Raw genomic sequence first — 24,889 nt, 5'->3', positions numbered from 1 at the left:
ATTTAATACCAGCAAGCGCTGGAGTTCCCTATCCGAGCAATACAGAGCAGCGCTACGCTTGTGAAACCACCACCACCGTTTCATTGATTCACAGACTTTAAACACACAACATGCAAACAAGAAGGTAATGACAGGTCTCATTGTAATTATATTAATAACAATAGCCTGTGATAGTTAAGCTCTACTATATCTCAAAGGAGAGATATCAACGCTGTCTCTGAAGGGAACTTGGATACAACATCTAGGATCTTTTTTCTCCACTCTCTAACACTTATAGATCATCATCTACTGTGTATTTTTCTATTCGGATACCTGCACGTTGCCATTTATGTCAGACTAAATAACTGCTATGACAGGGAAACTGGCGGACAAGCTCCCTCTTACCATGAGCAGTTTAATAAACACGATTCCTGACAGTCTTTACCCAGAAGAGGACATTCCGACGTCTATGAACATTTTCACCAATACGGATTCTATAAACCACTACACGCAAATGAATACAGGTAAGCATAGTTTACTTTATTTGGGATGTGATTGGATTATGTTCTATCCAGGATTTGTTGTAACTACAGCGCGTCTCAGCTGTGGAGATCATGCAAGCACCGCAACAGTTGTCTTGGAGCGCGCGCAACGACCATCATCCAGGCACCTGTTTGCGCTTCGGGCTGTTACGCACATAATCGATCTCGATTGAATACTTCGTTTTTTAAAGCATTTTTCACAATGGTTGGCTACTATTATTTCGATTACATGTAAAACAAGTGCTGTAACTGTTAGTGTTAACCATATTATAAGAGGCAAGCTTTTATACCAGAAATATGCGTAACAATGTCCAAGCCTATGAGTTTCCCTGGCTACTGTCACAATTTCACGAACTTTTATTTGCATGTAAGGTCAAACAGTAATGTAAATAGGCCTAACATTAACTTATCTGCTCTGCTTACCCAAAATGATTGGCATGTCTTTAAAGTGAAAGTAAAACGCACAAATTGGCGAAAAATTCATAGATTTAAAAATTGTTCATAGATTAAAATGTAATCACCAAACAAAAACATAAATTAATGTGGATAGGCCTACATATTTTTTGTTAACTTAAATTGAACCATGATAAAGCCACCGTTGTGTTGATAGTCCATAAATAAATGTGCCACTGTAACCAAAACAACATTGCATACATGGCCTGTGCATAAGACATTCATTATTTCTAGCTAACATTACATTAATTAATTCATCACTGTTTGTGTATTTATTGACAATTTAGAGGATATTTTTGGATTGGACTATGAGTGGCATGGCCATCCACTGTAAAGTGGGCGTTTGACAGACGTTGATTTTCAAACTTGCCCATGCCCATAGCCGTAGACTGTAGGCTTTACAACGATTAGGCTACATATAGCTAAAAATCTATGAAGATAATGTATTTGTTTGCTCTCATTTGAACGCAAGTCTCCAGATGACAGCAACTTTGATTTGTAGAGATGTGTGTCATACAATTAATTCTGTTTAAATTGAGTGCAAGGGTTTGTCAATTCCAAAATGAAGTTTAGAAGAAGCACTTTTATATAATCATTGACACGATCCTTGATAGCAATAGCAGCGCATACATGTTTTCAGATCAATATGCTTCCGACACACCAACAGATTTTATTCAAATTTACAGCCGACAGTAGGCTATATACAGCTGTAGCACATTTCAATTGGACCTCTTGGACATCAACAGGTGAGGAATGACAATTGTATAGTAGCCTACTGAAATTAATATATTTGACATTAAATAATTGTTGTTGGAGTTGTTAGCGGCAAGATAAAGATAAAGGCCTATACAATATTTAATAATTAAATATAGTACAGTAAAGTAGTCTAATTATTTCACTATACAGAAGTATATAGCCAGCTGAAGTGGCATTACTCTTTAGAGGTTCGTCAGTGTATGGTTAAAATTGTCCTAATATGATCTATTCTGATAATCGAATATCTATGGACATTTGTTATTTGTCAATATGTTAGGCCTATTAATTTTCAAAGTAAATGTAGATGAATAATTAGAAATTGTAAATAACCTTTCAAATGACTGAAAACACAGCACCAACCACTTCTAATTATAATATTGATATAGTTATATTCTATCATTACACATCCCCGTGACTTAGTCCAGTAGTGTTTGCCAATCCCTTAAAATTACATTTGCTGTGATATAAGTATCACCTCTCGATACTCCAGAGATAACAGCATGCTTTTTTTATAACTAATCAATACATTTCTGGCAAAAGTCATGAAAGAGATGGAAACCCTTTACATGTCTCACAATTAGGTTAGCCAGGTGTTTACCAGGTTTACCAGGTAGTCATCAATAAATTATAATGTGACATGTTCATTACATATAATATCTGACTACATATTCTCATTTAAATCACATATATTTTTGATAACTATTGACTATGATGAGCAACATTTTGAAGTACCTATTTGATACCTCTAGAGTCAGGTGTTTGGTCCCTTGTGCAAGTGGTGTTCTCTCACAATATTCACCACCAAAGCAATAACACCAGCTCACTTGAGAGCAATATCTGTGACACTGCTTAAATGTTCAAGTCAAAATATTGAGGAAGATTACAGCAAGATATAATGGCTGCCTTGTATTCATATAGCCTAATGTCTAAAACACACACACCTAAGCATTTGCTATTTTTAGGCTTGTTTTCTTTGCCAAAAGGTTTTTTATTTACATCATGTGTTCAATAGTTGTGTGAAACATATGTAGTTTTGGTTTTGTTTGTTTCATCATGCTTTGCCCTTAGCCAAATTCTGGTAAACAGACAGTAATTACTGGGACTGAATATATAACCACCCCTGTGTATAATTTATTGCAACTTGAATGATGGGCTGATATAGGCTATGTCTGATGATGTATGAATTCTTTCAAAATGTCTGCACAAAACCGGTTAAAATCTCTGCACACAACTGTGCCATCTCAGAACTGCATTCATTTGGATATTTTCATTGCAGGTGTCTGATATGACATTTAATAATTGTAATGCTGCCACATATACCTAAGATAGGCTACTACAGTACTAGTAAAAAACACATTGACAAAAGTGAAAGAAACAAGAAAGTTACTGTGAACATAACATTTAGCTAGAAGACCAAATGTGAATTTCTATGGCCGAATGTGCGTTCACTGTAGCTGACCAAGTGATCTGAGTAGGAAGTACACTTTACAGTTCAATTTGCTCATTTTGTGTAGATTTCATGTTCTGCTAAAACCCATGCAGCTACAGTACATTGGACATACATGTATCTGTGAGAGTGCTGGCAGTGGTGTCTGGCTTACGCCCTGTTGTGAGGGAATCAGATCTTGCCATTCACTGTGGCTGTCCTCCTGTGGGACATACAATGACTGGATCAAAGGGGGGTGTTTAGGTCTTGATTTATGAGAGCTTGTGGGATCTGAGAGAGAGAGCATTGTCTCAGATGCACAAGTCAGTCGATAAACTTGCAGGTCTGACACCACCGCTCACTTTTTCCTAATGAACTGGATTGGACGGCTTTGTTTTAAGATTTCTTCTTGGCAGACTATTTGCAGAGATATGCAGAGAAGCTGAATTTCGGACTAATCAAGGACTCTGACTGAAATATCAAGCAGGTTCATATTTATCATAGTCTAGTAGCTTCTAGACTCAATAAACTTTTCTGTACTAGTAGTACTGCACACTTTCACGTATGTTTTTTTTCTAACAGGTTTCTAACATGTTATAACAGCTGGGTGAACTATTCATTGACACTCTACTTCAATTTGTTTCCCTTTCATCCAGATAATATCATGGATCTGGGGATGGGAAGTGATAAGGGAAATGCAGAGATCCAGTACGGCTCTAGCTTCCAGTCCAGCCGCAGCGGGCAGCCTGTCACCTATTTGGGGAAGTTTGCCTTCGATACTCCTCCGTCGGGTGGAATGGGGGGCTCTGGCTGGTGTTCAGACAACAATATCATTAGTTTAGTAAGTGCTGGGATCTTGGGCGTCTCCCCGTCGCCTGGCACTATCACCACACAGACATCGTCCTCTGGAGCCAGCATGGGCGGCCAGTCCTCAGATATGGAGCAGGTCTATGGTCCGCCACTGCCTGCTTATTCCACCTGCAGCGAGCTGTACCAGGATCAGGTCTCCTTCCACCACAGTCCTGCTACCAGCACTACCCTCGGCTACCCCAGCAATGACTACCACACCACCTCCAAGCCCTCCATGGACGGGAGCCTTTTCTCTATGATCCCAGACTATAACCTCTTCCATCATCAGGGTGAGGTTGGCATGATGGAGCACAAGCCCTTCCAGTCCATGGACCCCATTCGTGTCAACCCCCCACCCATCACACCACTAGAGACCATTCGCGCATTCAAAGACAAGCAGATTCATCCAGGTTTCATGGGCGGGCAGCAGCATGCTCCTCAGCACCACCAGCCACCACAGACACTAACACTCAAACCAATCCGACCACGGAAGTACCCAAACCGGCCCAGCAAAACCCCTGTGCATGAGCGGCCACATGCCTGCCCAGCAGAAAACTGTGACAGACGCTTCTCCCGTTCAGATGAATTGACACGCCACCTCCGTATCCACACGGGTCACAAACCCTTCCAGTGCCGCATATGCATGCGCTCCTTCAGCCGAAGCGACCACCTGACTACCCACATCCGCACGCACACGGGCGAGAAGCCCTTCTCCTGTGAATTCTGTGGACGCAAGTTTGCCCGGAGTGATGAGCGCAAGAGACATGCCAAAGTTCACCTCAAGCAGAAGGACAAGAAACCGGCCGACAAGGGGAGTGGAGCGGCTGGCAGCCACAGCTCACCCCCCAGTTCCTGTGGTGGCAGTGGGGGGCCCAGCAGTGGCAACATCATGACTGTCACTACCTGTGCTTAGGATGGACCATCACCATGCCCTAACATAAGACTGGGGAGGGAGGGATCCTATCCACAATGAGACAAATAGGTGACTCTTTCTCTCTATTTTTCTCTTACACTCCATCTCTCTTCATTTTTATTTCCATGTAATATTTCCCTCCTCTATTTGGAGATGTTATCTTGTAAGAGTAGGGGAAGAAGAGGACATAGACGGGAGGGACAGCAACCGTGTGAATGTTTGCAAGCAGAGGGGCATCATGGCATCGGCTGTCCAAGCGGACATGGCATATCTTTGATAATGAAATTTAAGTTTCTGAAGTCATACTTTATCATGTATTGTGTTTTCTGAGAAATTCACCAAAAACCTTGGATGTGATGGGATTCAAAAAAAGTATAATTTGGGTTTAGATTGAATTACAACTGGGCGTAGAATAAGGTGAGCTATGTTTGGGATGTATGCATTTATTTCATCTGGTTGTTTAAAAGTGCAATTGGTTGTATTTGTGTACTGTTGTTGATACCTTATTTGCTGCACTTTCCATTGCCTTGTCCTTTTGTTGTAAAATACTTTTTTACACATTTTTTTATTATTATTATTGTTTCTCAAAAGAATGTGCCAAACGTTTTTGGATAATACTGCTAAGTTTGTTTTCTTAATTGTGCCTGGGATTAACCAAACATTACAAAGACATAAACTATGTTTCCGACATTGATTTAAGGCAGATTGTTAACGTTAGCCACAAAATACAAAACATTGTTATTTTATTATAATTTGAGCAATTATAAGTATCACAGTTACAACTCAGTTGGTCAAAATCCTTTTGCTATAAACTCAAAAACATCAGCATAAAAAAACACATGAATCATTGGTTTTGTCCATCCAAACCCGATCCTGTGTTCAATGGACTAGTCTTTGGTGGTAATCTATTGTCGTCTGATGCACACTAAATAAAATGGATTGCAACATTAATGCTAAATCTTCATGAACTGATGAAGAATGTAACATATTCACTACAAATTACACAAATCCATGACAGAAAGCTTATTAAGATACCCAAGATAAAACAAAAATCTATATTTTAAGTTTAGTGCTTATGTTGCTTTAAAAAAATATATATTACCGTCTATCTTCCAAGGGTTCCCCTTGGTCACATTTATATGTGTATTTAAAGACACACTCGACCAAACTTGAAGTGAAATGCTAAGAGCGCAGAGAGTAAGACTGAAACATTGAAATACCTGCATCTATACTGCAAGTCAACAACATTTCTGAATAACAGCAGAGATGCCTTTTATATGTGCGTTCACTGAGACCTGCCAGTTATATTCATGTAATTAGAGATATTGTAAAATGTTTTGCATATTGTTACAATGAGCAACATCTCTAAGTACTATAGAATCTACATGGTATTGCCATGTTTACACCTCCTACTATTTTGAGAGATCCTGAATTTAAAATGATTATTATTTTTTGTATAGTGAGAGATATATACAGGTACTTCAACTTTTATACTCAGACTGTCAAAGGCACCATATACTTCAGTATTAAATTGTGCATTTGTATGCATGTGTATGTAGACGTACTATATATAAAAACAAATGTATACATACACACATTTCTTATTGACTGAATGCTTGTGCAGAAGGTGTCTTAAAATGCTTCTTGTAAAGTAATGATAATGCAGAAAGTTTTGTGAACACAAGTCATTGCAAAATACTTTTGAGCATTAACACAGTGCCAAATGGGGTTCATTATCTTCCATTTCAAAACTATCTAATATTATTTGTACCAACTATAGGGTTCTTAGCAGAAAGTGGTTTGAGGAAACACTAATGTGTTCTTAAACTAAATAAACAAAAATCTGAACATAAATCTTTGTATTTCAATTGCAAACAAACCTGTAATGTATGGATTCCAAAGTTCAGACAAATATATTGAAAAAAATAAGCCTAGTACACAGTATGCAACATTTTTCACTATCCACATGGATTTTTATATCAGTAAGGCAATATCAGTATGCAATATATAGTCTTACAAGTGGCAAGTCTGGCATTGACTGAAGACTACGCTACTTGAATTACTTTAGATTCAGATAAATACATTTCTTACAATAATCTTGGGTCACACTGATTCAAAAAATGCACTCATATGTGTGTCAAATATATAAAATCATTAAACAAGTAGTCAAATAAGTCAAATCATATAATCTTATTAATGATAACAATGTATAGGTAATAATGTACTACAATTCATTTGAGGGATGTAAATCCAAACTGATTGGGAATTGATCCACTACATTTGATTGTTGTCTTCACTGTGCTCAATGCTCTAGTCAGCTTTGGTCTTGGTGTTTCTCTGATGTCCCCTGAAAGGGCAGTTATTTTACCCCTCCTGTCCCACCTGGTCCTGTGCGCGATAATTAATGCACCACAGTCAAATGTGTTCTCTGTGTGTTTGATATGGATTACTTATTGTCATAACAGCTGTGCCTGATAGCAAAAACTTTCACAAATCTTGATTGAAAATTTCAACAAAGGTCAAAAACAAGGATTTATAAATCCATTGCTCACTAAATTACAGCATTCTCCAATGTGCTTCCAAGGCCACATTTCCTCTTTCCTGTGCAAACTGGTTTTCATTGCTAGGCTTCCTGGCAAGTGGCCACTTATTTTCCAATTAATTTGGCCCCAGAGTGTCTTTCTCCAGTTCATCTACTGTAAATGGGTAAATGAACAGACCCCTTGCATTGTCTGACAGACTTGGCGAGTTCACACATACAGTATCATCTCACTTATTATTTAAATCAATTTCTTTCTGAAGTGCATTTTAGGACAGTTGTATTCCTGGTGCCAATTATTAATATTTCCGGGACTTTGCTTGAGCTAGTTTGATGAATGGTAGGAATTTAAAAAGGATAGTTCACTGATCATGATTAGTTAGCAAGTGAATAGTAGTAAGTGGAAAAATAAACGATATAGAAGGGGAATGTAGATGATTACAGTCCATCTATAATGATACTAAAATAACACTGGTCTGTATTGATTCAAAACATGTATCATTTGAACTGGGATTTGCCTTAAGCTAAGTGAAGTGTACAAAACTGTATGTATGGCTTGGAATATTCAGTTATGGCCTTTAATGTTAAAAGTGTGTGCATAAGCAAGTGTATCCATCTTAACTTCTCTGGGTAATTGAAGGGATGAAATTCTCAACAGCTGAGACGGGATTGGCTCACAGGTGGAAAGGGCAAATACAATCTATACTGAACAAAAATATAAATGCAATATGCAACCATTTTACTGAGTGGGAAATCAGCCAATTGAAATAAATTAATTAGGCCCTAATCTGTGGATTTTACATGACTGGGCAGGGGTGCAGCCAAGGGTGGGCCTGGGAGGACATAGGCCCACCCACTTGGGAGCCAGGCCCAGCCAATCAGAATTAATTTTTCCCCCACAAAAGGGCTTTATTACAGAAAGAAATACTCCTCTGTTTCATCAGCTGTCCGGTTGGCTGGTTTCAGACGATTCCGCAAGTGAAGAAGCTGGATGTGGAGGTCCTGGGCTAGCATGGTACACGTGGTCTGACAAATTCTCTAAAACGACGTTGAAGGCAGCTTATGGTATAGAAATGAACATGCAATGCTCTGGCAACAGCTCTAATAGACATTCCTGCAGTCAGCATGCCAATTGCATGCTCCCTCAAAACTTGAGAAATCTGTGGTATTGTGTTGTGTGACAAAACTGCACATTTTAGAGTGGCCTTGTATTGTCCCCAGCACAAGGTACACCTGTGTAATGATCATGCCGTTCAATCAGCTTTTTGATATACCACACCTGTCAGGTGGATAGGTTATCTTGGCAAAGGAGAAATGCTCAGTAATAGGGATGTAAACAAATTTGTGCACAAAATTTGAGAAAAATAATATTTTTGTGTGTATGGAACATTTCTGGGATCTTTTATTTCAGCTCATGAAACATGGGACCAACATTTTACATGTTGCGTTTATATTTTTATTCAGTGGAACAAGATTTGGTGTAGACATTATTTGCTGATTTGGGATATTGTTTCATCCTCTTCTGGTTTAGAATGATGACTTCATTTTTTAAGGGCACATGGACTTATTCTGTACCTTTTCATTCAGCTAACATGGTTCAGCAACAAAGCCTTGTAGTATGAGTAGAATAACAAAGACAGTTTTCAGAGATCATATGGCAGCCCTGTGCATTTGATGCTCATATGTGAGGGTTCAAATGTTAAGTTTATGGTGAATGAGGTTTGGTTTTAAAGAATACTGTGTTTATCTAGCTCTCGGTGAGAAGATTTGAAGTTTTGCTCGGAAGAGAGGAGAATACGCCAACATATTTCCATCTGTCACCCAAAGACGTAATTACAAGGGGATGTTGTCATCTGTCTGACTAATGCAAATTTCACAGTGTAAAAGTATGGTCTATATTACAATAACAGTTGTACATTTTTATTTCACATTACTGTTAAATATAAAAACACTGTAAAAAGGTCTGAAATCAAAAACTGTCATCATGAATCATGATTCAATAGTGCTTTCTTTGTCCAATATGATCTGAACACAGTACTTTCAAGACTGTTTTCCTTTTTGTATTTGTCTTGAACTGGTATGATTTTAGAGGATACGCTAAGTGTGTAAGAGATTTAAATAAGAGAGCTCCCTTCATATCTTCTCATCATCCTGATAGTTCTCTGCTCAATCCTGGACTCGAGCCAACCTTAACAGCCATGTTTGGGCCAAATTGGGATGCAAGGTTGGGTGATTAGGAACAATATGCGATGAGAACTCCACAAAAGTAACAAAATGTAAATGTGACCTCAGTCAGCTTACAGCTCAAGGCGTCCCTGTGCTGATGTCTGTGTTTACTCATTAATTTACTCCCTGTAAAGCTGCCTTTGTGCAAGGTCATAAAAGACTGAAAGTAAACATTCCACAGAAAACCTCCATGACCACTTTTGTACCAGGATAAATGACTGGCAGCTCATCTCATAATAATAACCAAAAAATTCAAAACATTTAAAATGATGATAGATTGCTATCCTAAACGCTAATTTTGAGGATGGTACCAGACATTTCCAAGGTGGTCCATACTAGAGTAGGTTAATCTTTGGTAGATGGCACTGAAATGTTTTGGGAAATGTTTCTTTGTTATCTCCTGTGTTTGCTTTTCATTATATCTTCTTGTTTGCATGTGCACGAAAATGTTCCAACCATGTTTAGAGCCACCTTCAGGTTCTAAAGGTGGTGCTAAATTATTTTATTATGCATGAAAATAATGATTACAACAAAAACATTAAACATAAGTAAAAGGGGACAAACTGCGGAGCTACAAATATGGACATTTTGGAAAACACACTGGGATTTTTTTTCTTTTTAAGAAAACAAGAGGTCTTGTTGAAAATGTTGTGGATTGTCTTACTTCATGTTTTTCTATTACCTTATAATAAGGTCCTAATATAAATTCTGAATATTGTAATGAAATGTATTATCCTTTTGTGGTGGGGAGATGTACTTCCCTCATTGTTAACTTGGCACTTCAGTTTGTTGTAACGCAATTGTTTTTGTTATTTCTATGTAAAGTACTTGAATAAAGAAAATGAAATTGTGTGCTTGTACCATTTGCACTAGTATATATACAGTTGAAGTCGGAAGTTTATATACACCTTAGCCAAATACAGTTAAACTCAGTTTCACAATTCCTGACATTTAATCCTAGTAAAATTTCCCTGTCTTAGGTCAGTTAGGATCACCACTTTATTTAAAGAATGTGAGACGTCAGAATAATAGTAGAGACAATGATTTATTTCAGCTTTTATTTCTTTCATCACATTCCCAGTGGGTCAGAAGTTTACATACACTCAATTAGTATTTGGTAGTATTGCCTTTAAATTGTTTAACTTGGGTCAAACGTTTTAGGTAGCCTTCCACAAGCTTCCCACAATAATTTGGCAGAATTTTGGCTCATTCCTCCTGACAGAGCTGGTGTAACTGAGTCAGGTTTGTAGGCCTTCTTGTTTGCACATGCTTTTTCAGTTCTGCCCACAAATTTTCTATAGGATTGAGGTCAGGGCTTTGTGATGGCCACTCCAATACCTTGACTTTGTTGTCCATAAGCCATTTTGCCAGAACTTTGGATGTATGCTTGGGGTCATTGTCCATTTGGAAGACCCATTTGCGACCAAGCTTTAACTTCCTGACTGATGTCTTGAGATGTTGCTTCAATATATCCACAAGATGACATCATGAGGATGGAAAATTAAGTGCACCAGTCCCTCCTGCAGCAAAGCACCCCCACAACATGATGCTGCCACCCCCGTGCTTCACAGTTGGGATGGTGTTCTTCGGCTTGCAAGCGTCCCCCTTTTTCCTCCAAACATAACGATGGTCATTATGGCCAAAAAGTTATATTTTTGTTTCATCAGACCAGAGGACATTTCTCCAAAAAGTACGATCTTTGTCCCCATGTGCAGTTGCAAACCGTAGTCTGGCTTTTTAATGGCGGTTTTGGAGCAGTGGCTTCTTCCTTGCTGAGCGGCCATTCAGGTTATGTCGACATAGGACTCGTTTTACTGTGGATATAGATACTTTTGTACCTGTTTCCTCCAGCATCTTTACAGGGTCCTTTGCTGTTGTTCTGGGATTTATCTGCAATTTTCACACCAAAGTACGTTCACCTCTAGGAGACAGAACGTGTCTCCTTTCCGAGCGGTATGACGGCTGCGTGGTCCCATGGTGTTTATACTTGCGTACTATTGTTTGTACAGATGAACGTGGTACCTTCAGGCATTTGGAAATTGCTCCCAAGGATGAACCAGACTTGTGGAGGTCTACAATGTTTTTTCTGAGGTCTTGGCTGATTTCTTTTGATTTTCCCATGATGTCAAGCAAAGAGGCACTGAGTTTGAAGGTAGGCTTTGAAATACATCCATAGGTACACCTCCAATTGACTCAAATTATGTCAATTAGCCTAGCAGAAGATTCTAAAGCCATGACATAATTTTCTGGACTTTTCCAAGCTGTTTAAAGTCAACTTAATGTATGTAAACTTTGACCCACTGGAACTGTGATACAGTGAATTATAAGCGAAATAATCTGTGTTTAAACAATTGTTGAAAAAATGACTTGTGTCATGCACAAAGTAGATGTCCTAACTGACTTGCCAAAACTATAGTTTGTTAACAAGAAATTTGTGTAGTGGTTGAAAAACGAGTTTTAATGACTACAACCTAAGTGTATGTAAACTTCCGACTTCAACTGTATGTTTATACCATGGCTTGAAGGGCATTCTAGAGAATGCATTATTTCCCTTTATAAACTGGGTGGTTCGAGCCCTTAATGCTGATTGGCTGAAAAACCGTGGTATACAAAGGGTATGACAAAACATCTATTTCCACTGCTCTAATTATGTTGGTAACAAGTTTATAATGGCAATTACACAACGGCTGGGTCTCATCCTGAATGCTGATTGGTTAAAACCACATTACATGTCTATTCCACAAGTTACCATTGGCTAAATCCATGACTTTAAAATGCCTATTTACTCTGTGCAATCCACTGTCTCATCAGCAAGACAATTTATAAACATGAGCTCTACTATAAAAAGCATCTATACATCATCTCATATTTCTTTTAGACTAACATTTAGTTGTCAACAGCAGATATTTGTATAAACCTTGCTGTCTGTATCTCCGACATTTGCAGCATTGTTTCAATATTCAAATTCGATCTCCAGCTGTCCCATAGTAATGAACATGTCGGGAGTCGGGACAAGACAGACACGCAGCGTTTCTCAGCCAGTCGAAATCATTAAATCAGCTGGCATCATTTTTATGGACATATACAAAGAAATGTCAGTTGAAAAAGGTCAAATGAAACGAAGTGCAGCTAATTTGCTGTCTTTACAGCTTCAGTTTGAAGTGATTGCATTAGCTGTGTTGTTGGCTAGCTCCCTCTGAACAACAGTGCCCTGACGAGAAACATTTTCTATGCCAGGCGAAATCGCGCCTCATCAGTTCACTGTTATGTTATGGATATGTCTAAATAAATGTCACTAGAAAACAGCTTAAACAAATGCATCTACTGTTGTTATTCTGGCTGCACTGTTTGACGTGACTGTATATTGGCCGTAGTTGGCTAGCTAGCAAGCAAGGAATATGAACGTTACCAGCCAGTATGGCAATGGAACATTTAAAACGAACAACTGGGTCTCTTCTATAGAAACAGAACAAAAAGACTGAACGACTGGGTCGCGTCTCTGGCAACTGAACCGATAGAACAAACGACCAGCCAGCTTGGGTAGCAACCCTAGATTAATTTCGGGACTATATATTGTGGAAGGATGAAATAGTATGAATAAATTCAACAAAATAATGTTTTTAATGAAATATGTCAATCATTTTTTTAATATGTTGGTAACCCGTTGTATAAAAGTGATAATGCCTTCAAAGCACAACACCAGTGCCAATATATCCTCCAAACACCGGCTTCTCGGACAGTATCACATAATTAAACCCTGGAGCCTGGCGCACAGTTCACGACGGCTGGCGCGTTGTCATCACCGTTTCATGATTAGTGAGGATTATTTGGGTAGATTTATAGGACTACTGTTCAACCCCTATTGTACACTTTTCTCACCTTCCAATATTTAATGTATTGAACAACTGAATATGGCAACTTTCAGGATGAATCAAACTGCATTTTTTATTCACCATTATATTTTGTGCATAAAGGCTCTCCAAAACAATTTTTAAAAAGTATTTGGCATAAATACTTTCCTAAGCCTAAATAATAGGCTCAGTTGGTAGAGCATGGTGTTTGCAACGCCAGCATGGTGTGTGCAACGCCAGGGTTGTGGGTTCGATTCCCACGGGGGGCCAGTACAAAAGAAAAATGCATGAAATTAAATGAAATGTATGCAATCACTACTGTAAGTCGCTCTGGATAAGAGCGTCTGCTAAATGACTAAAATGTAATGTAAAAACAAGATCAGAGTATTTTTAAATATATTAATTGGTGCTGAAAAGGAGATGAATGAGTATTTACTTGCTTTCTGTCATTGAGCCTTAATATTCTGAACCGTTCTCTCCATAAATTCTAGTGAGTCTGTCGAGGAAATTCAGATGAAAAAGGTATACCAAATTTACAGGGATGGCTTCAGATAAATGTACTGAAAACCTTATTGAATGAAAACTCCATGAGAAAATCTGTTGAGAGGGTTTTCAGTGGTTGAATTAAATGTATTCAGCGCGTGCAAGGAAACCATGCATGCAAAGCCTGTTACGCACCTGCACAAGGTAAGTCTGAATACCACCTACTGAGAAGTGCGTAGCAAAGGCATGCGTAGGAAAGGGATACCCAGCCATGGTATATTGGCCATATCCCACAAATCCCTGAGGTGCCTAATTGAGTGATAAGCTCCTTGAAGCCGTTGTTTGGAGGTCTTAGTCTTGGGCCTAACAATACCCGTGCCAATATATCCTCCAAACACCGGCTTCTCTGGCATTATCACTTAATAAGGCACCTCGGGGGTTTGTGGTATATAGTCAATATACCACGGCTAAGGGCTGTATCCAGGCACACCGCATTGCGTCATGGTAACAACAGCCCTTAGCCGGGGTATATTGGCCATATACAACACCCCCCCCCTGGCCGTATTGCTTAAATAATGCACTGTATATTTGCATGTTAGAATTCAATGCCTACAGTTCCTTCTTACATGTTCTATGTTTGAGCTGCTTTTGAAAGCAAAAGTCGCATTGAAAACATTTGTCATTGTTGAATTCGATTTTCATAATGGCAAGGTAGGACTGACGGTTTGGTTAACTAAACTAGCAAGTCTTAGTTGTTTGGTTACCATGGCAACTACTGTACCACTCTAGTAAACTTGCTAGCTACTTTAGTGGATGTTGAACACATTTTTACCGGCAAATGTGGTAAATTATAGCCATGGTATAAAAGGGATAATCAACTCAGAAAAGAATAGTTCCACTCAGCTAGGGTGTCATGACACACACCTTCCACATCGTTCATTATTTTCGATAGAACGCATACTGTGGCCCTCATTGATTATCCCTTACATACTGATATATATACAGTACCAGTCAAGAGTTTGGACACACCTACTCGTTCAAGGGTTTTTCTTTATTTTTACTATTTTCTACATTATAGAATAATAGTGAAGACATCAAAACTATGAAATAACACATATGGAATCATGTAGTAAGATTTTTTATTTTTTATTTTATCAAGATATATTTTAGATTCTTCAATGAAGCCACCAATTTGCATAGATGACTGCTTTGCACACTCTTGGCATTCTCTCAACCAGTTTCACCTGGAATGCTTTTCCAACAGTCTTATTGGCTGCTTTTCCTTTCACTTTGCAGTCCAACTCATCCCAAACCATCGCAATTGGGTTGACGTCAGGTGATTGTGGAGGCCAGGTCATCTGATGCAGCACTCCATCACTCTCCTTCTTGGTCAAGTAGCCCTTACACAGCCTGGAGGTGTGTTGGGTCATTGTCATGTTGAAAAACAAATGGTAGTCCCACTAAGCGCAAAAGAGATGGGACAGATTTCCACTGGTCTAATGTCCATGTCTTGGCCCAAGCAAGTCTCTTCTTATTGGTGTCCTTGCAGCAATTCAACCATGAAGGCCTGATTCACGCAGCCTCTGATAAACAGTTGATGTTGAGATGTCTGTTCCTTAAACTCTGTGAAGCATTTATTTGGGCTGCAATTTTGGAGGCTGGTAACTCCAATGAACTTATCCTCTATAGCAGAGGTAACACTGGGTCTTCCTTTCCCGTGGTGGTCCTCATGAGAGTCAGTTTCATCAAAGCTCTTGATGGTTTTTGCGACTGCACGCAAAGAAACTTTCAAAGTTCTTGAAATTGACTGACCTTCATGTCTTAAAGTAATGATGGACTGTCGTAGCTCTTTGCTTATTCTTGCCATAATATGGACTACCAAATAGGGCTATCTTCTGTATACCACCCCTACCTTGTCACAACACAACTGGTTGGCTCAAACGCATTAAGAAGGAAAGAAATTCCACAAAATTAGCATGTAACAAGGCACACCTGTTCATTGAAATGCATTCCAGGAGACTACCTCATAACAAGTGCTCAGCATATGAGAGAACTCCTTCAAGACTTTTGGAAAAGCATTCCAGGTGAAGCTGGTTGAGATAATGTCAAGAGTGTGCAAAGCTGTCATCAAGTCAAAGGGCGGCTACTTTCAAGAATCTCAAATATAAAATCTATTTTGATTTGTTTAAGTTTAACACTTTTTTGGTTACTACATGATTCCATATGTGTTATTTCATAGTTTTGATGTCTTCACTATTATTCTCCGGGCGCTAAGATGGTGCCGGAGAAGAAGGCTGACATTTTACGTGTTCCTATCCAAATCTGTTTTTTTGTTCATTTCTTTGCGTTGTTTGTAACTTATTTACTTTACTTATTTTGTACATAATGTTGCTGCTACCACCTCTTATGACCGAAAATAACTTCTGGACATCAGAACTGAGATTACTCACCAGAAACTGTCAGAATCATTTTTTTTCCTTTAACGAGTCCGATGTGAATGACTTAGTGCTTTCCCGGGAACAGGCCCAGATCCCCATCATTTGCGTGAAGAGAAGGCAATGAAAAAGGGGCCGGAGGGCGTGCTGCCTTCTGAGAATTCGTAGGCGATCTAATAAACTCCCACTGCCTTCCATTCTGCTAGCAAACATACAATCTTTGGAAAATAAAATGGATAACCTACGCAGAAAATTCAACTACCAATGGGACATTCAAAACTGTAATATCTTATGCTTCACGGAGTCGTGGCTGAACGAAGACATTATCAACATACAGCTGACTGGTTATACGCTGAATCGGCAAGATAGAACAGCGGCGTCTGGTAAGACAAGGGGCGGTGGACTATGCATTTTTGTAAATAACAGCTGGTGCACGATATCTAAGGAAGTCTCAAGGTTTTGCTCGCCTGAGATAGAGTAGCTCATGATAAGCTGTAGACCACACTATCTACCTAGAGAGTTTTCATCTGTATTTTTCGTGGCTGTCTACACACCACCACAGACTGAAGCTGGCAATAAGACCGCACTCAATGAGCTGTATTCCGCCATAAGCAGACAGGAAAACGCTCAACCAGAGGCGGCACTCCTAGTGGCCGGGGACTTTAATGCAGAGAAACTTAAATAAGTCTCATCAAATTTCTATCAGCATGTTAAATGTGCAACCAGAGGTAAAAACAACTCTGGACCACCTTTACTCCACACACAGAGACGCATACAAAGCTCTCCCTCACCCTCCATTTGGCAAATCTGACCATAATTCTATCCTCCTAATTCCTGCTTACAAACAAAAAATTTAAGCAGGATGCACCAGTGACTCCATCATTAAAAAAAGTGGTCAGATGAAGTAGATGCTAAGCTACAGGACTGTTTTGCAAGCACAGACTGGAATATGTTCTGGGATTCCACCGATGCCCTCTGACGAACCATCAAACAGGAAAAGTGTCAATACAGACTAAAATCAGATCGTACTACACCGGCTCTGACGTTCATAGGATGTGGCAGGGCTCGCAAACCATTAGACTACAAAGGGAAGCACAGCCGAGAGCTGCCCAGTGACACGAGCATACCAGATGAGCTAAACTACTTCTTTGCTCGCATCGAGGCAAAAAACACAGAAACATGCATGAGAGCACCAGATGTTCCGGAAGACTGTGTGATCACGCTCTCCACAGCCGATGTGAGTAAGACCTTTAAACAGGTCAACATTCACAAGGCCGCAGGGGCAAACGGATTACCAGGACGTGTACTGCGAGCTTGCGCTGACCAACTGGCAAGTGTCTTCACTGACATTTTCAACCTCTCCCTATCCGAGTCAATAATACCAACATGTTTTAAGCAGACCACCATAGTCCCTGTGCCCAAGAACACTAAGGTAACTTGCCTAAATGACTACCGACCCGTAGCACCATGAAGTGCTTTGAAAGGCTGGTCATGGCTCACATCAACACCATTATCCCAGAAACTCTAGACCCACTCCAATTTGCATAACACCCTAACAGATCCACAGATGATGCAATCTCTATTGCACTCCACACTTCCCTTTCCCACCTGGACAAAAGGAACACCTACGTGAGAATGCTATTCATTGACTGCAGCTCAGTGTTCAACAAAGCTCATCAATAAGCTAAGGATCCTGGGCCTAAACACCTCCCTCTGCAACAGGATACTGGACTTCCTGACGGGCCGCCCCCAGGTGGTAAGGGTAGGAAACAACACATCCGGCACGCTGATCCTCAAAACAGGGGCCCCTCAGGGAGTCCCCTCCTGTACTCCCTGTTCACTCATGACTGCACGGCCAGGCATGACTCCAACACCATCATTAAGTTTGCCGATGACACAACAGTGGTAGTCCTGATCACCGACAATGACGAGACAGCCTATAGGGAGGAGGTCAGAGACCTGGCCATGTGGTGCCAGGACAACAACATCTCCCTCAACGTGATCAAGACAAAGTAGATGATTGTGGACTACAGGACAGGGCTGCAGTGGAGTAGGTTAAGAGCTTCAAGTTCCTTGGTGACCACATCACCAACAAACTATCATGGTCCAAGACAGTTGTGAAGCTGGCACGATAAAACCTATTCCCGCTCAGGAGACTGAAAAGATTTGGCATGGGTCCTCAGATCCTCAAAATGTTCTACAGCTGCACCATCGAGAGCATCCTGACTGGTTGCGTCGCTGCCTGGTATGGCAACTGCTCGGCCTCCGATCGCAAGGCACTACAGAGGGTAGTGCGTACGGCCCAGTACATCACTGAGGAAAAGCTTCCTGCCATCCAGAACCTCTATACCAGGCGGTGTCAGAGGAAGGTCCTAAAAATTGTCAAAGACTCCAGTCACCCTAGTCATAGACTGTTCTCTCTGCTACCGCATGGCAAGCGGTACCGGAGCGCCAAGTCTAGGTCCAAGAGGCTTCTAAATAAGACTCCTGAACATCTAATCAAATGGCTACCCAGATTATTTGCATTGCCCCCCCCTTTTTACACCGCTACTACTCTGTTGTTATCATCTATGCATAGTCACTTTAATAACTCTACCTACATGTACATATTACCTCAATACTGCTGCTCCTTATTTCCTTGTTACTTTTAATTCTTATTCATATGTTTTTATATATTATTTTTAATATTTTTAAACTGCATTGTTGGTTAGGGGCTCGCAAGTAAGCATTTCACTGTAAGGTCTACACTTGTTCTATTTGGCACACGTGACTAATACAATTTTATTTTATTTGACAATATAGAAAAAAGTCTAAATAAAGAAAAACCCTTGAATGAGTAGGTGTGTCCAAACTTCTGACTGGTACTGTATATAAGTATGTAAGGGATAATCAATGAGGGGTTACAGTATGTGTTCTATGGAAAATAATGAACGACTTGGATGGTGTGTTCCCCAGCCTGATGCCTATACAGACTTCTCAAATTATATTTGATTTATTAGAGGAATAGTCCTCAAACATTATGTTATGCCTATCAACAGGTGTATTATGTTATGAATAGCATATAGTTAGACACACAGCTTTTAAAGAACTTTGGAAAATATGATCTGCCTACACACTTAATGGCATGGCATCCTACTCCATCCATATTATCTCCATGCTCCCACCTCTGGGCTGAAATCAAGAGAGATCAGCATGAAATCCTGAATGTCCAGGATCTCTTTTATTTCTGATCTTTCCTTGATGCGAGCTCATCTGTCAGTAACAATTTTCTAAGCTATAATATTACATTTCAAACTCCCAAAATAACATTGCTGAACAGACAAGCCCACATAAATAGTTGGATCTATACTTCGTCTCCCTCTCACTTACCAAGTGCGCCATGCAGGCCTTTCTGCTTTTCGTGGTTTAACCCCCCCCCAAAAAAACTACTACCAAATATGTTCTCATCTATCTGTTCTACTACTGTAGCCACTTCCTGGTTACTTTATCTAGCTAGAAAGTATTTTATGTGAAAGGGGATGAGGTTTTCTGAAGAGAGAAAAGCTGCCCATTGAAACTGGATGAGAAATTCAGACAAAATGAGCTGGTATGTATTTTGATAAGACAGCTAGACAAATTAATCGTCTTCAACAAGCTAACGGTTTGACTCGACTAGTGAAATTGTGGGGTTAGCTAGCTAACTTAGCAGTTAGCCATTGGCTTAGCTTTCAGTAAGTTGACGGTGTCTAGAACTGGCCAAGCTGTTTAGAAATATTATACACATGATGTGATGAATGGGAGGTTCAATTACCACACCTTTATTGGGTTTGGGCCTGTTTTTTTAATCAATTACTAAGGTACGGCAGGGCTCGTGTATCACTAAATTGATCAAGCGTTTTGCAGTCTTAACTTACTAAGATCATAACATGGTGTCAGACGTGCTTCAACCACGTCAAATATACGACCAGAACATTGTCCGAGTCGACAGGACAGATTTTTTTCACAGAAAATAATAATGTTCCTGAGTTTAGAGTGACAAAAACTTGTCTCGTCTTTGAGCAGCCCGAGGAGGAGAAATTGCTCTGGATACTCACACAGGCAGACTATTAACCTAACGTAGCAGGCGTTAAAGAAACACTTGAGCAGTGTTTCTTTCTGGTCCTGATGTCAAGGAAGGTTCTCTTCTGCACTGTTAAGATCGAGTGTCGCCTTGTTAACGTCCAAAAGCGGAAGTCGCGTCCTGAAAACCGGATGCATCCTGTTTTTTTACAGCCCCACTGAGGGTGGCAGACTAGCAGCAGAGTACATGCTGTGTGAGCACTGCAGGGAGGGGGAAGACAGACAGAGACCAGCAGCTAATGGATACTAATGATTGAAGTTATTTTGGCCTTTCGTCCGGGCCTTAAATTTGGCAGAAACAATCGGGCCTGTTAGAGTAGGACCTGATGGTCACGGGCATGGGTAGGGTTCGGGCTTAAAATGTATGCCCGTGCAGGGCTCTACGCACAGCCAAGCACAGGGTCAAATGTGGGGTGCCTTAAATTTGGCAGAAGCAATCGGGCCTGTGTAGGGTAGGGCTTAATGGTTGCTGGCATGGGTAGGGCTCGGGCTTAAAATTCATGCCCGTGCAGGGCTCTACGCACAGCCAAGCACAAGGTCAAATGTGTGGTGCCTGTCCAGTGAAAGAGCCCTTTATCAACTATGCTGACCAACGCATTCCAGTCAGGCCCTCACTCTTGCTTCTGTGACGTGAGCGAATTGACTCAGGGGTCATCCGAACAATTGCACTCCTAATGTCCTCAACCAGCCCTCTGTACTCCAGGCAATAGCCCCAATTGAAGTGATATGTTATCCCCTTGCCAATGGCGCACACATTTATAGTTCCAACGTAGTCATTGGTTCTTCCTGTAGCAGCATCATTTCTGTATTTTTATCATTCAGAGCTAATGGCTGTGCTGGTAAATAAGACGGTTGTTTCTCTGGGCATGCATACGTCTAGACTAGAGTAGAGTGACGTCCATAAGGAAACAGCTTAGTTCTAAAGGTTTGGTCAAGGGGGAGAGCAGGGGTGTTAAACTGTTGGTTTTAACATGAGCCACTATGTTTTAGGGAATGTAAAACTGGGTACAGCTGTTTGCTGACAGCTAAAACAGTGGGCCTTACCTACATTAATTAGGCCTACACCAACAGCCATACTGTTGTGTTGAACTCAGGGCAAATTAGGGTTTATGCCTTACTCTCATTAGCTACATTTTTACAAGAAACAAGGTAGGGATCTGTGAACTGTACATGTAAATCGTACAGACCTCTGTGAACCGTACATGTAAATCGTACAGACATCTTGGTGTCATTATACTCCTTATAGTGTGCTCTAAAATATGGAGCAAGTCTTGATTCTGAAATAAAAAATCTTATTTAACATTGAACATATTAATATCTTAAAAGTACACTTTTTAATTTTGTTAATTGTAAGACAGGCTATTGTTTAGAACAATATACTCTACATGTACATTTTCCAGAATGGGCTCGCTGTTAATTACGGTGCCTTTAGAAAGTATTCACACCCCTTGGTGTCAGGCAGGTTATATCCTGCCTGTTTGGCCCTGTCCGGGGGTATCATCGGATGGGGCCACAGTGTCTTCTGATCCCTCCTGTCTCAGCCTCCAGTATTTATGCTGCAGTAGTTTATGTGTCGGGGGGCTAGGGTCAGTCTGTTACATCTGGAGTATTTCTCTTGTCTTATCCGGTGTCCTGTGTGTATTTAAATATGCTCTCTCTAATTCTCTCTTTCTCTCTTTCTGTCTTTCTCTCGGAGGACCTGAGCCCTAGGACCATGCCTCAGGACTACCTGGTATGATGACTCCTTGCTGTCCCCAGTCCACCTGGCCGTGCTGCTGCTCCAGTTTCAACTGTTCTGCCTGCGGCTGTGGAACCCTGACCTGTTCACCGGACGTGCTTGTTGCACCCTCGACAACTACTATGATTATTATTATTTGACCATGCTGGTCATTTATGAACATTTTAACATTTTAACATTTTGACCATGTTCTGTTTTAATATCCACCCTGCACAGCCAGAAGAGGACTGGCCACCCCTCATAGCCTGGTTCCTCTCTAGGTTTCTTCCTAGGTTTTTGGCCTTTCTAGGGAGTTTTTCCTAGGGAGTTTTTCCTAGCCACCGTGCTTCTTTCACATGCTTTGCTTGCTGTTTGGGGTTTTAGGCTGGGTTTCTGTACAGCACTTTGAGAATATCAGCTGATGTACGAAGGGCTATATAAAAATAAATTTGATTTGATTTGACTTTTTCCACATTTTGTTGTGTTAGACTGAATTTAAAATGGATTACATTTAGATTTTTGTTGTCACTGGCCTACACACAATACCCCATAATGTCAAAAGTGGAATTATGTTTTTACAAATTTTATAAAAAAATTAAAGGATGAAATGTCTTGTGGCAAGTATTCAACCCTGTTATGACAAGCCTAAATAATTTCAGGAGTAAATATTTGCTTTACAAGTCACATAATAAGTTGCATGGACTCACACTGTGTGCAATAATAGTGTTTGAATAGGTACCTCATCTCTGTACTCCACAAATACAATTATCTGTATGGTCCCTCAGTTAAGCAGTGAATTTCAAACAAAGATTCAACCACAAAGACCAAGAAGGTTTCCAATGCCTCTCGAAGAAGTGCACCTATCGGTAGATGGGTAAAAATAGAATATCCCTCTGAGTATTGTGAAGTTATTAATTACTCCTTTTAATGGTGTATCAATACACCCAGTCACTAAAGATACAGGTGTCCTTCCTAATTCAGTTGCCGGAGAGGATGGAAACCTCAGGGATTTCACCACAATACCAACCTAATTGACAGAGTGAAAAGGAAGCCTATACAGAATACAAATACTCCAAAAGATGCATCCTGTTTGCAACAAGGAACTAAAGTCCTGCATGCTCTAGTCTTATCTAGATTTTTTGTCCAGTCATATGGTCAAGTGCTGCAAAGAAAAACCTAGTTAAGCTGCAGCTGGCCCAGAACAGAGCAGCACACTTTGCTCTTTATTGTAGTCAGAGGGCTAATATCAATACTATGCATGCTAGTCTCTCTTGGCTAAGAGTTGAGGAAAGACTGACTGAATCACTTCTTGTTTTTATAAGAAACATTTAATGTGTTGGAGATTCCAAATTGTTTGCATAGTCAGCTTACACACACAGCATTGACAAACACACTAACCCCACCAGACATGCCACCAGGGGTCTTATCGCATTCCCCAGGTCCAGAACAAATTCAAGGAAATGTACAGTATTTTACAGAGCCATGATTGCATGAAACTACCATTTCATATAGGATTGCACAAGTGAACAGCAAACCTGGTTTAAAAAATAATAATAAAGCAACGCCTCTCCTATTGTTGTGTGTATGTACTAACATGTATGTGTACCTGATAGATGCACACTACAGTGCCTTACAAAAGTATTCATCCCCCTTGGCGGTTTTCCTATTTTGTTGCATTACAACCTGTAATATAAATCGATTTTTTATTTGGATTTCATGTAATAGACATACACAAAATAGTCCAAATTGGTGAAGTGAAATGAAAAAGATAACTTGTTCCAAAAAAAAAAATTACAATGGAAAAGTGGTTCGTGCATATGTATTCACCCCCTTTGCTATGAAGCCCCTAATAAGATCTGGTGCAACCAATTAACTTCAGAAGTCACATAATTAGTTAAATAAAGTCGAAGTGTCACATGATCTGTCACATGAACTCAGTATATATACACCTGTTCTGAAAGGCCCCAGAGTCTGCAACACCACTAAGCAAGGGGCACCATGAAGACCAAGGAGCTCTCCAAACAGGTCAGGGACAAAGTTGTGGAGAAGTACAGATCAGGGTTGGGTTATAAGAAAATATCAGAAACTTTGAACATCCCACAGAGCACTATTAAATCCATTATTAAAAAATGGAAAGAATATGGCAACACAAACAACTTGCCAAGAGAGGGCCGCCCACCAAAACTCACGGACCAGGCATGGAGGGCATTAATCAGAGAGGCAACAAAGAGACCAAAGATAACCCTGAAGGAGCTGCAAAGCTCCACAGCGGAGATTGGAGTATCTGTCCATAGGACAACTTTAAGCCGTACACTCCACACAGCTGGGCTTTATGGAAGAGTGGCCAGAAAAAAGCCATTGCTTAAAAAAAAATAAGCAAACGCGTTTGGTGTTCGCCAAAATGCATGTGGGAGACTACCCAACCATGTGGAAGAAGGTACTCTGGTCAGATGAGACAAAATTTGAGCTTTTTGGCCATCAAGGAAAACGCTATATCTGGCGCAAACCCAATGCCTCCCATCACCCCGAGACCCCCATCACCCCGAGACCACATCTCCACAGTGAAGCATGGTGGTGGCAGCATCATGCTGTGGGGATGTTTTTCATCGCCAGGGACTGGGA

At 40.3% G+C, this 24,889-nt stretch overlaps 1 protein-coding gene across 1 annotated transcript; it reads left to right on the top strand.

The window, feature by feature from the left end:
- Positions 1–8: 8 nt before the first annotated feature.
- Positions 9–10,533, top strand: LOC106585589 (early growth response protein 3). The gene is made up of 2 exons (XM_014171969.2): positions 9–503; positions 3,813–10,533. Exons 1-2 carry the CDS (start codon positions 350–352, stop codon positions 4,916–4,918), a joined length of 1,260 nt encoding a protein of 419 aa, XP_014027444.1. The 5' UTR covers positions 9–349; the 3' UTR covers positions 4,919–10,533.
- The last annotated feature ends 14,356 nt before the right edge of the window (positions 10,534–24,889 follow it).

This window comes from Salmo salar, chromosome ssa24 (genome assembly GCF_905237065.1).
Source record: "Salmo salar chromosome ssa24, Ssal_v3.1, whole genome shotgun sequence".
Taxonomy (NCBI): domain Eukaryota; kingdom Metazoa; phylum Chordata; class Actinopteri; order Salmoniformes; family Salmonidae; genus Salmo; species Salmo salar.
Note: the sequence above shows the minus strand (reverse complement) of the source record. Positions and strands in the feature narration are given on the sequence as shown.